This window comes from Ornithorhynchus anatinus, chromosome X1, assembly GCF_004115215.2.
Source record: "Ornithorhynchus anatinus isolate Pmale09 chromosome X1, mOrnAna1.pri.v4, whole genome shotgun sequence".
In the NCBI taxonomy this organism is placed as follows: Eukaryota; Metazoa; Chordata; class Mammalia; order Monotremata; family Ornithorhynchidae; genus Ornithorhynchus; species Ornithorhynchus anatinus.
The window spans coordinates 28,869,868-28,882,798 of NC_041749.1; the positions used below are offsets into that span (position 1 = coordinate 28,869,868).

At 37.1% G+C, this 12,931-nt stretch overlaps 1 protein-coding gene across 2 annotated transcripts in view; it reads left to right on the forward strand.

Annotated features, from left to right (window-relative positions):
• The window catches only part of CLINT1 (clathrin interactor 1), a 70,453-nt gene that overhangs the window by 30,896 nt on the left and 26,626 nt on the right, over positions 1-12,931 (forward strand). For both annotated transcript variants that reach the window (XM_029050427.1, XM_029050428.2), the window contains exons 2-5: positions 6,892-6,996; positions 7,560-7,656; positions 9,047-9,155; positions 10,002-10,166. In XM_029050427.1, the coding sequence (XP_028906260.1) occupies positions 6,892-6,996; positions 7,560-7,656; positions 9,047-9,155; positions 10,002-10,166 (476 nt within the window). The remainder of the gene's footprint in view (positions 1-6,891; positions 6,997-7,559; positions 7,657-9,046; positions 9,156-10,001; positions 10,167-12,931) is intronic.

Consider the following 12,931-nt stretch of genomic DNA (forward strand, 5'->3'; position numbering starts at 1 on the left):
TTTAAGTGCTTACTCTGTGCCAGGCACAGTAGTAAGCTCTGGGGTAGATACAAGCAAATCAGGTTGGACAAAGTCCATGTCCCATGTGGGGCTCACAGTCTTAATTTCCATTTCACAAATGAGGTTACTGTGGCACAGAGAAGTCAAGTGATTTGCCCAAGGTCACACAGCAGACAAGTAGTGGAGTTGGGATTAGAACCCAGGTCCTCTGACTTCCAGGCCTAGGTTCTTTCCACTAGACCATATGGCTTGCCATGTAGTTTGTACTTGACTTGGTGTGTATATATGCATTTTTTTTTACCAATTTAGCAAAATCTAATGCAATAGAATTTCAGATAGTGATTAATTTGCCATCCCTACAAGCATTTTTAGCCTGGGAGAGCATTTGCAAATTCTTTCCCAATTACCTCTTTTTTAGTTTCACACTTAAGTATTTGAGGGAGGTGCCTTTTGCTTGGGAGAGGCAACCCTTTGCTTGAGGGAGGTGCCTTTTCTCAAATTCCTTTTGGTTCTTCTAAACTGAGAGTTCCAGTTCCCTACGGTTTTCTTATTCCCAATAAAGCCCTGAAGGAAAGTTGGTTAGATTTCCTACCCCATGCCTTAGTTGCAGATTTAGTTGCAACTAAATGGATGACTTCAAGAAGCTGAGAGAAGGTCAAAGGATTAAAAACATCCCACCAAACACCCTGCCTCTGACCCCATCCCTGGATCTCTGAGGTGACTGTTGACTTGTGGAATAGAGAACATCTTAGTCCATATAGTTCTCCAGCTGTATATGTCCATGCCTTTATTTTCCTTAACTTCAATCCTATAACCAGTTTTGGTGTCCTGGGCCAGAAGTTCAGTAAAGAGCAGGGCCACAAGCTAGGATGTCATACATATTCCTAAATCAAAACATCTTATGGTCAGGGATTGTGTCTACCAACTCTTGTATTTTCCCAAATGCTGCTTATAACGTTTTGTATAAAGTAAATGCTTGATAAATACCATTGAAAGAGAAACAATATCATGGACAAGCTACCTTGTCTGTATAAATCCAAAATGAAACTGTACCATTATATATCTCCAATTCTAAACTCAGTGTGTTGGATTGAAAATTTAACCACAAATAAGTTGATTGCTAAACAGAGGTAACCACCAGACACCTTTTTTTCCCCCCCACCTGGTCTTGCTCTTTGCCTTTTATAAGTGTGATGTATAGTCGCTGGGTCTCCTTCTCTTCTCACTTTATACTCCTTCCCTTAGGAATCTCATCTGCCTATAAATTTTTCTAGTCCCAACCTCTCACTTTTCCTAAAATCTTATGTTTCCTTCTGCCTCCCCAGTTTCATTCTGCCTCCTGGATCTCACTGTGTGAATCTCCTGGCACCTCAAACTGAACTCATCTTCCCTTCCAGATCTCCCTTCCACCTAATTTTCCCATCATAGTTGACAACACTATTATTCTTCCTGTCCCTGAAGCCTACAACTTGGCATTATCTTCAACTGCGTCTGCTATTTAAACCGCTATATTTAGTCCGTCATACAAATCCTACCAGTTTTTCCTCCACAACATTTTCAGGATCTACCTATTTCTCTCTATCCAAATGTTGGTCCAGGTATGTGTCATAACCTGGTTTAACTCGTGCAACAGCTTCCTTGTATGGACTGGAAGGGGGAGAGACTGGAGACAGGTTATATTAGCAAGGAAGCTTCCAGTTCGTACTTCTCTTTGCTGCCCAGTTCATCTTTCTAAAATGTTCTGCCTGTATGTGCTCACTTCTCAAAAACCTGTGGTTGCCCATTCCTATTCACACCAAGCCAAAACTCCTAGCCATTGGCTTTAAGGCACTCAGTGTGATCTCTGTATTAATTCACTCTCTTCTCCCATATACCCTAGCTTATATCAGTCAATCAGTGGTATTTGAGCACCTACCATGTGCTTAGGAAAGTACAGTACAACAGAATTAGCAGACAGGTTCCCTGCCCATAGTGAGTTAACAGTCTTCATTCCTTTGAAGGTAACAGTCGATTAGTAGTATTTGTTGAATGCCTTTTCACTGCAGTAAGTGCTTGGGAGAGTACAATTATTATTATTGTGGTATTAAGCATTTACTATGTGCCAAGCACTGGGGTAGATACAAGTTAATAACTCAATCATCTTTATTGATAATCAGTCTGTACTCAGTCGCTGTCCCACATGAGGTTCACAGACTAAGAAGGAAAAGAAGTATTAAATCCTCATTTAACAGATGAGAAAGCCGAGGCACAGAGAAGTTAAGGCAACTTGTGCAAGGTCACATGGCAGGCAGGGGTTGGAGCTGGGATTAAAAAGCCAAATCCTGTGACTCCCAGGCCCATACTCTTTATGCCATGCTGCATCCAATAGAGTTAGTAGCCACAACACCTGCCCTCAAGGGCCTCATAGATTATGCAGTACCCCATTCTGATTTCTCCCTCTAACCCCCCACCCCCCGAATTCCCTCCTCCTTCATATCCATCACAGTTCTTCCCTTCTTCAAACACCTTCTGAATTCATCTCTTCCTGAAGGTCTTCCCTAGTTAATTTTTAATTCTCCAGTTTGTATTTTCTTTCTTGGCCCCCTTCCCCCATGCCACTTCAACAGTTGCACACCCATAAGCACTTAAGTGCAGTAGTCACTCTGCTCCTGCCGATTTTGTTGTTGTTGTTCCGTTTCCCCATAGGTAAAGTTGTGGCAGCTCCCAACTCCACTTTCTAAGCCTGCTGTCTCTCTGGTCGACAGCAGCTGCATCTCATGCATCTTAGCCTCGTCAGTAGCTTGTTAGCACCTCTTCCCTGGAAAGCCCATCCATCTGTGAAAAGTTATCTAGCATTTGAAGCACAGCTGCCCTGGGACGCTCACCTTGTTCGGGGTTTTCTCTAACCAGTCCCCTCTAAATATTGAGGGATTGTTGTACTCTCAACCTCCTATAGCACTACTAGATTGCAAACTCCTTGCAGGCAGGGAATGCCTACCAATTTTATTGTACCTTCCCAAGTACTTAGTACTATAGTCTGCACACAAAAGGGCTCAGTGAATACCTTGGACACGAGTAAGTACACATCTCACCTTAGGCACTAACTCATGTATGTATCCACCTTCTCCTCTGCTTTCTATCACTTTTGTGTCTGCCAGCCCTGCTAGAATGTAATCTTCTTGAAGGCAGGAATCATGTCAACTAATCCTATTGTTTATTCCAAGCACTTAGTATAGTTATCTGCACGCATGCACTTAATAAATATTATGGATTGCTATCTGAAAGTATTGCTCTAGGTAATTCAGGAGCAACATTTGTTGAGCACCTTTGTGCAGAGACAGTATATAGGTGCTTGGGAATGTACACTAGAGAAAAAAAAAAGTAAATGCTTATTGGCATAGAAAGGAGAGGGTTACATTGGCAAATAGGGGTGGAGCCAGTTGAAATTTTGCAGCCTTGAAAATTTTTGGTGGGCTATAAGTTTGGGGTTTTTTTTTTAACTTTTTGTAAGGCTCTTTTAAATAGTGTGCTAGAAAAAAATTGAAAGTATAAAATGGCAGTTACCCTGGGTGGCCTTTTAATGTCCCAAATTTCAATTATGTAAAGCTAAATATAAGTAGGAAATCAGATCAAAGAGTTTTTAAATCTTTATCACCAAGTTATAGTATTTATGTATTTGAACTTGAATGATTTAAGGAAGCATACGTTTTTGGCTATCTCTAGATTGTAACATTGTGGACAGGGAACTTGTCTCCCAGTTCTGTTACACTGTACTCTCCCAAGTGCTCAGTACAGCACATGGCACACAGTAAGTCCTCAATAAGTACTATCGATTGAAAAAATTCCATTGATTGATCGGATAGTTCTGTAGTCTGGTTTATAGGATTTCACTTTTAGGGATTTACTGTTAATTTTAATCCAAAAGAATTAGATGTTTTACTATATTGGAATAGCGTTACCTTTTGTGCATCTGTTTGCAAAGTACTGTGAAAATGTACTAAAAGCACAATTGTCTGGATGGTGACCAGTGTAAACTAATCGGAGTGCCCCCTCTAGTGTTTTAAAATGCTGTAAGTGACTATGTGTGTGTGTGTGTGTATATATATATATATATATCAATCACAGGAAGTCTTGGAAATCAAACTAGTCATTTTTTCCCTTAACATCTGGATGTCCTTTTTTTTTTTCCCCGAGAAGGTCATAAGAATTATGGGTAGAGCATGGAATTAGGGCCATAGAAAACATGGGAAAGGAAGAATAAATCCCTATTTCCACCTTTTAGAAATAGTTATTTTTAAAAGACCTGGAACAGAGCCAAACTATGTAACTTTTTTCCACGTTTACATTTGTTTCTGAATTAAATGTAGCTTGAAGATATTTTGTTTTGGAACGATTTGTGCCATTAGAGCTCATCTTGGCATTATAAAATAGCTTTCTCCAATTTTCTGAGAACAATAACTTTGCTATTATAGTTTTAGAAATGGAGCATATTTTCCTACTTAGTTTTACTACACTTAAATTTTAAAAATTGTTCTGTTCTCCTTTGGATGCTATTTAACCATTGTACTCTGAGTCTGTCAAATTGGTATTTGTTTTTTTACTGTAAGCTTGTAACTGAAACTAAAATATTTGACATGCTTCATACAAATTTCAGTATTTTTACTTGAAGAAATATAGGAAACAAACAATGCCTTATAATTCCTTCCTTTACCACTCATCACAACAAAGATATTCCTTTAACCGAGAGCTTCGTAAAGGGGTTATAAAAATTGGTCATTTATCATTTGACCTTATCCAAAAACTAGAGTCCCGAAAGCTTTAACATTAATGAGGATTCTACAAATATTTAATGTGTCTGTATTAACCAGAGTTAACTCATATTGGCATGTCTTGAAATGTATTAAACGGTGTTAAAAAATTGAGATGATCCTCGATAAGATTTCTAGGTTGAAATATTACAACTGTAATTGTTATTATCAGTCAATTCTTGACTACTTACTACCCCGTACTAAGCACTTATACAAAGAGTACAGTATAATAGAGGTGGTAGACATCACCCCTGCCCACAAGTAACATATATTCTAGTGGGGGAGATGGATATTAAAATAAATTACAGAGAGGGGAAGCAGCAGGGCATCGGGATGTATACGTAAGTGCTGTGGGACCCAGGAGTGGGCTCGGTTTCAAAGTGCTTAAGGGGTACGGACCTAAGTGGGTAGGCAACACAGAACCGTATCCACTGCTCTGTTTGATAAGCTTTGCAATACAAGATAGAACATGGCCTTCTGTGCGCCTGTTATGTGCTGTTGACTTTATATGTAATAATGTGTTTTTCAGTCATTAGGTTGAATAAAATTGTTTTGAAAACAGTCACTGAAAGTAGGCTAACAGCTTGGCTCAGTGCAAAGAGCCTGGGCTTCGGAGTCAGAGGTCATGGGTTCGACTCCTGGCTCTGCCACTTGTCAGCTGTGTGACTGAGGGCAAGTCACTTCACTTCTCCGTGCCTCAGTTACCTCATCTGTAAAATGGGGATTAACTGTGAGCCTCACGTGGGACAACCTGATTACCCTATATCTACCCCAGAGCTTAGAACAGTGCTCTGCACATAGTAAGCACTTAACAAATACCAACATTATTATTATCTATTCTCTGGGTATTATTTTTGCTTTCTCTACCTCAAAAATAGTTGAGGATCAGCTCAAGTTTTTCTGGATTTACTTCCCAAAAGGTTTTGTTGGTCAACAGCATTGTTACTTGACATTCCTAAACCACCATGGGATAGATTTAAAGACTGCAGCATTGACCATTTTTAAGTTTTTATACGGTAGCAAGATTTTAAGAAATTAGATGACTATAAGCTTTTTAGAACTTTAAAGATAGAACTTTATAGGGTGTTTCTGGTTATTTTTCTCTGAAATGATTTGGATTCTTTCTCATTTGAGAGAGCCTATGTATGAGCAACTAATTTGGAAACCAGTTTTACCCCCAAATTCCTATTTTCCCACAGACAAAATCCTCCATAAAAATGCATTTTAATTTGCATCTAAAACGAACATTTATAGATGTTTTGCCATTCTGTAGAATAGTAAGTATGGATATCACCAATTAGAATATAATCACTCATCCACTAGCACTATCATTTGAAAAACTGTAGATTTGAATTGGGCTCATTTATATGAGTCTACTTTCAAACTGTTCATTAATGACCAGAGCTTTAAGCTTTTATATGGCTTGTACTGTGAGGCTTAGGCCATGTTTTTATACGATGAATTCTTTGTCCCCTAGGGTGATATACAGTTGGAACACTAGCACAGATGTAAGAATGTGAAATCAAGAGCCCTATCAATGTATTTTTTTTCCATTCCCTAATTTAAAATTTTACTTAAAAAGTATTTTATTTTTGATTACCTCTACCCTTTCAAGGACAACATTTTGGAAATTAAATAAATGATGTTGAAAATGAATACCCCCGTTAAGTACTTTCGAGTTTTGGTGATTGAGTTGTAGGTTGGTGAAATTTTGGTGATTGAGTTGCAACACACAAACCTGCCTACAAACCAAATCTGGTCAGAAGTCTAGCAATTTCGTTGTATAATAGACTCTGGTGGTTCGGCTCCAGTTTTAATTTGACCAAAAGCCATTTTTTTACTGGACATATTCCAACTCTAATGTAATCCCTAGTCTCTCATCTGTATTCTTGAAGGCTAATGGAATAGTTAAAATCTTCTTAAAGATAACTTAAATGCGTTGTATAGGGTCCTCAGGGTAGCTTCTGCACTAAAGATGTTTTCTCTCCCACCCTGTAGAGTTACCTCATTAGGACACCCAGTAGTGTCATTATTAAGTTTTCATGTGTTTCTCAGTTTTGATGCTAATCTATGTGTGTATGTGCAATTTTTTTTTCCTTTGCAGCACCAACGTCGTTATGAATTATTCAGAGATTGAATCCAAGGTTCGAGAAGCAACCAATGATGATCCTTGGGGACCTTCTGGGCAACTCATGGGAGAGATTGCCAAGTAAGTGATAATTTGACTCAGCAGTGCAGAAAGGGAAGGCGTAGCTTTAAACAGAAATGTAAAACTTGCCCCTGAAGTCAAGCCGTATTCTGCTTTCGGATGTCGCTTAATTTTGTGACAACTCAGTAGATCCTAAATTCAGAAAATTGATGTGGAGCCTGATAGTTTTAGTCAGTTCATGCCACAGACTGTGTGTTTAGTGTGGTGTGAGAAACTGGGATGCAGGGATTTGAGGTGTTTGGCAATTGCTGGTTTAAACAAGTGCTATTTCAAAGTTTAAATTCTTCTTGAGCACAGGTACTGGTGTTCACTTTTTAAGCATAGGTTTAGGGGTGGTTGCATTATAACAAATAGGTAATATTTAAGGGAGACAAATATCCTCGTTTTTTTTCTAGTACAAAATATAGGTAGAAATTGGTTTTATTTAAATTTTGTGAATTAACTCATTTTACTCGCAAAAATGCTTGAAGGCTTTTATTGTAGGAAAGTCTAAGACTTAGACCAAGCCTGCCACCTAGTGTCACAATTAAATTACAGGAGTATCTTGCTCTGTATTTTTTTAGGGCTACGTTTATGTATGAACAGTTTCCAGAACTTATGAATATGCTGTGGTCAAGAATGTTGAAGGACAACAAAAAGAACTGGAGGAGAGTTTATAAGGTGTGGATGTGATTGAGCATGTTAAGATTTAATGATCTGGTTGTGTGCTTGCTCCTAAAAAAAAAAAATCCTTGAAACTCGTATACTAAGATAAGTCTGGAAGTACATTTCACACACTTTAATAGGAGAGACTCTTAATATAGGCAAATTTGGGAATTGTATTTGTGTCAGTTGTTATGTATCTATTCCTTTCAGAGCAAAGTATTAAACTCAAAATATGAAAGAAAACGTTGAATTAAACCAATTCAGTAACTAGTAATGTTATTAAATGTGGCAAAATATTTTTATTTATACTGTATGCCATTATCTGTTTTACTTTAACCTGTCAAAGGGTAATCTAACCATAATTCTGTAACATTTTTTAATTAAAACTTTCCATGTTGTGTCATGATTTTATGATCTTATTGCAAGAAAATTTTGCCTTATTTATACCGATGCCCAATAGTGCTAATTATGAAAAGATGTAGAAATAAATGTTTTCTAAAATTATAGAGCATTTAAATCCGTGTAGAAACTACTGCTAATATTAATATCTGATTTTACTTAAGTAAAATTTTAAACAAGTCTAAAGTTGGATTATATAATTTTAATAGATTTGCTTTATAGGCTTAACTTTTTTAAAGAAAATATCATTAAATGTAAATGCCAACTTCATTGGAATTTCTAGGGCAATATATAACAATTGTCATCTTAATCTAATTTTAATTTCATGATGTGATAATATGGTATCCTAAAATGAAAAACTTATTTTTAGGGTTTTAGGTGGACCAGTTGTTTTCTCTGTACTGAAAGTCAAATGAGTAATAGTATTATAACATGTAAATTCCAAAAGCTTTGAATAATTGGTAATCAAGTTTGAAACTCTGTAATTCAGTAATCTTATTTCAGCTAACAACCTCTTTCCAGATTAAATTGATTTTGGTTGTTAACTTTTAAAATTTCAGATAAACCAGGAGCAATTCATGATTTTTTTATTTACTTGTGTTTTATGGAAATACTCCTATTTGTACATTTTTTCCCCGAAGAGCTACAAATAAGATATCTTAAAATTGCTTTCAGTGAAAAAAATGCAGAAATAATCCTAGAAAATCATGCAATTGAAAATGCTGAAAGTAAAGCAAAATGTGTATTCACTCCTTTCTTCTCACCTTCTCATTCTTGAAACAAAAACTTTAATTTGGACACACTTAATAGCGTCATTTTAATTTGCAGAACAACCGAAAGCATAGCTGACCTGATTTAAAACATAAAAACTTTGATTTCTTTACAGTGTAACACCGCTGTTGATTACCATACTTATTAAATTGGAATTTTTGTACTTTAAAAAAAGAAAAAGAATGCGGTTGAAGCTTTTATTCATGCAATCATAGATGCTTTGTATTTTTTATAGTCGTTGCTGCTCCTAGCTTACCTCATAAGGAACGGATCAGAGCGTGTTGTTACAAGTGCCAGAGAACACATTTATGATTTGCGATCCCTGGAAAATTACCACTTTGTAGGTGAGCATTAGAAAAATCTTATAAGCAAATTAAAACAGTAGTTGGAGTTGTCAGTCACCTGAACCAGCTTAGAAGCTTCTCCGCTCTAATTAGAATGTGACTGTTGCCGGTTGTGTGAAGAGTGCAGAATCCAAGACGTGGGACCCTAGAGTATTAATTAGTGAAGACAAGAACTTGCAGAAAAGACTGGCTAATAACAACAGAACCAACACAACATGAGTGTTCGGGTTTATATTAAAATATGCACTAGAGACTGGTCCCCTGTGGTGTCCATAAAGGAATAGCTTTAATCATATGGGAAGAAAAGGTTAGAGCTCGAAAACACACACATCTGTTTGAAGCTGCTGGGTTTTTTTTTTTTTTTCCTCCCACCAAATAATATTTACAGTGCAAAAGCAGCAAGGCCAGTGTGTGTTTTGAATGTGAAAGAGACTAGAGAAAGAAGCAAATTTCAGTTTGTAGTGTAACCCAGCACTTTAAAAATTCAGTTTTACAGCAAGACAGAATTCTAGTAATTAGAGTTTGCAAAGCAGTACTAATAAAACTAAAATATATGACTGCTTTTTAGAAATGTTAAAATTTGAATAAAATAGTTTGGCTTTTCACATTTTTTTCTTATTCAAAAATAACATTTAAGGATATAAGCATCTCATCTTTTTTATTATTACTATTCCCTTTTAGTAGAACACTTAATATTTGAGACTTCTTATAGAATTGTGCTTCAGCTTTTTGTGTTTTTTTGGGCTTTTTGGAGCAGTGTAGTAGAGAATGTCAAAACTGAGGTATCTTTTTTTCTTATACCTTGGTTTGTGTTTTCTAAACTTTCTTTTGCTTTTCATAATGCAGATGAAAATGGCAAAGATCAGGGTATAAACATACGCCAAAAGGTGAAAGAAATGGTAGAATTTGCCCAAGACGATGATCGACTTCGTGAAGAGAGAAAGAAGGCAAAGAAAAACAAAGACAAATATGTTGGCGTTTCTTCAGACAGTGTCGGAGGATTCAGATACAGTGAGTATTGTGCTGTCTTAGGCAAGATGTTGGAGAGAATATTTAGATTCGCTTTATCGTGGCATTGTAGGCCTTTGCAAGAACAATAAAAACATTAGACAAAAGATATCTAGCAGCAACTTAAAATCTTTTTACCTTAAAGTGTATGTGACATTCAAGATGAATGTCAAGATGAATAATGGGAATCTTCTTATCATCTAGGGAATAGGGGAAGCAAAGATGAATTTTTAATAATAAAGTTAGAGACAATTATTCATCATCACCAACAGTACTAATGTGTAAAACCAGGACAGTTTAACCAATAAAGATAGAGTCTGCTAATTGCGGAGTTTTATTCTAGAGACTAAATTTACAAAAAAAATTGAATCTGTTGATGAAGAAACCTCCTCTAGGAGGCTTTCCCTGATTAATCGCTCATCTTCCCACTCTGTCCCCACCTCCCTACTGCCACTTCAGCATTTCTGGGTCACTTAAGTATTCTAGACTGTAAGCTTGTTATGGGTAGGGAATGTGTCTGTTATTGTACTTTCCCAAGGGCTTAGTACAATGCTCTGCACACAGTAAGTGCTCAATAAATGCGATTCACACTGAGCAGCTCACACACACGCACACCCCTCCTCCGTTGTGTACTTTGTGCATATCTTTATATGCTATTACTTCCTACTTATATTTTAGTATCTGTCTCCACCATTTAATTGGAAACTCTTTTAGGAAAAGGATCACATCTCCTAAATCCTGAGAAGCAGCATGACCTAATAATGGTAAGAGCATGGGCCTGGTAATCACAAGGATTTATCTAATCCCAGCTCTGCCATTTGTCTGCTGTGTGACCTTGGCCAACTCACTTAATGTCTCTGGGCCTTAGTTGCCTCATCTGTAAAATGGAGATTTAGACTGAGCTTCATGTGGGACATGGACTATGTCTAATAGGATTGTTTTGCATCTACCCGTGCTTAGTATAGGGCCCTGCACAAGTTAAATGCTCAGTACGTAGAAGCAGCATCGTCAAATGGCTATGGCACAAGCGTGGAGTCACAAGAACCTGGGTTCTAATCCCGGCTCTGCCACTTGTCTGATCTATGACCTTGTGCAAGTCACTTCACTTAACCCTGCCTAAATTCCCTCATCTGAAAAAGTGGGGATTAAGACTGTGAGCCCCACCTGGGAAATGGACTGTGTCCAACCTGATGAATTTGTATCCATCCCAGCACTTAATACAGTGCCTGGCACATTGTAAGCGCTTAATGAAAGCCACAATTATTATTATTAAAAATGTGAAATTTAGTGGGGAGTTGGGTCCCTTAGAACTTTTGTTTCCGCTATGTTACCATGGCCAAAAAAGGGAGGTAGACAAGTTCTTCCGCTAAGAATAAATACATCTCATTCACATGCCTGCCCAAGACAAATCTGCTACTAAATTAGGGGGGAAAAAACGTAATGGAAAGTGTCTTTCACAACCTGTCTTTATCTGGTACCTGTTATATAAGCCAGAAAATAAAATGGAAATTTGTTCTAGGGAATGTGTCTGTTAGTGTTGTGTTGAGTCTCCCAAGCACTTAGTACAGTGCTCTGCACACAGTAAGCACTCAATAAATGTGATTGATTTTACTTTTTGTCATAATTCAGTACTAAAGGTTTGGATTTGGTCTATTACAGGCAGGGTGATTTGACATGGGATTGAATTCTATGCTTGTATCCTGTTTGGCCTAAGAGTACTGTGATTGGTCTCTGCTGCCTGGTGTTGCTGACAACACTGTCTTCTCCCAGTCGCCTAATCGATAGTTTGCCAGGATTAAGATGAGAGAAAGTAGAGAAACAGAGATATACAAAAGATTCAAATAGTTCATAAAGCCAAAGAGGACAGATTCCTCAAGAAAACAAATGCTTGATCTCAGAACCTTTATTCTACATGTGTGGTTCAGCACCACTAGGTTACTGTTCCGTAACCACAGACCTATTCCAGCTGTTTCATGGTATCAGTAATAGCCAGTTGGAATCATTCTAAGAGTGCTGTACTTGTTTTTGACTAAATTGTAGTTATTTATTTAAAATATTAGTGATCCACTTTGATTTAATCACAACAGGACAAATAGGAACAATTCATCTCTGCTACATGTTCCCGTGGGTTTCTGCTGCCCTCTTGTAGGTCACAGATGAGCCAGCAGTTACCTACTTATCTCTAGTTTACAATTTTCTGAGTTAGACTGGGCAAAAATCACTAATACCAGTGACTTGCCGGTGTCAGAATTCTTCCTTTGCCATTTTTTTTTTTACTTTGTACTTTTTTTTCCTTCTCCCAGCTATAATATAAAGAATATGTTGCCTGTAATTATTGTGGCTTGTACCCTGTATTTCGTGGTTTGAAACTGTGGCAGAAAAATTCTCTTCTGTCAGAAAACCTCATGTAAAATGTTATATTTACAACTTAAAATCAAAGCATGTCAGATAGATTTTTTTTTTAGGGACCCTAGTTGTTTTGGAATTGTGTGTTCAGCAAAATAATTATGTAGGTCATTTTAAATATATATTTTCAGAATTACTACATGGGAATAGTTTAGTTTCTTAAATGAGTGTTCCACCAAATTTAATTCATTTGCCCTACTGTGCTCCTCCTTATCTCTCAGTTCCTAGTGTAATTTGAATATCTGACCCAAAAAAACCCAAAACTTACATAGAGATTTCAGAAATCAGACTATGGTATTTCTGATTTCTCCATTGTTTCATGTGATACAGAGTATCCATTGTGCATTTTCTCATTTGTCTTT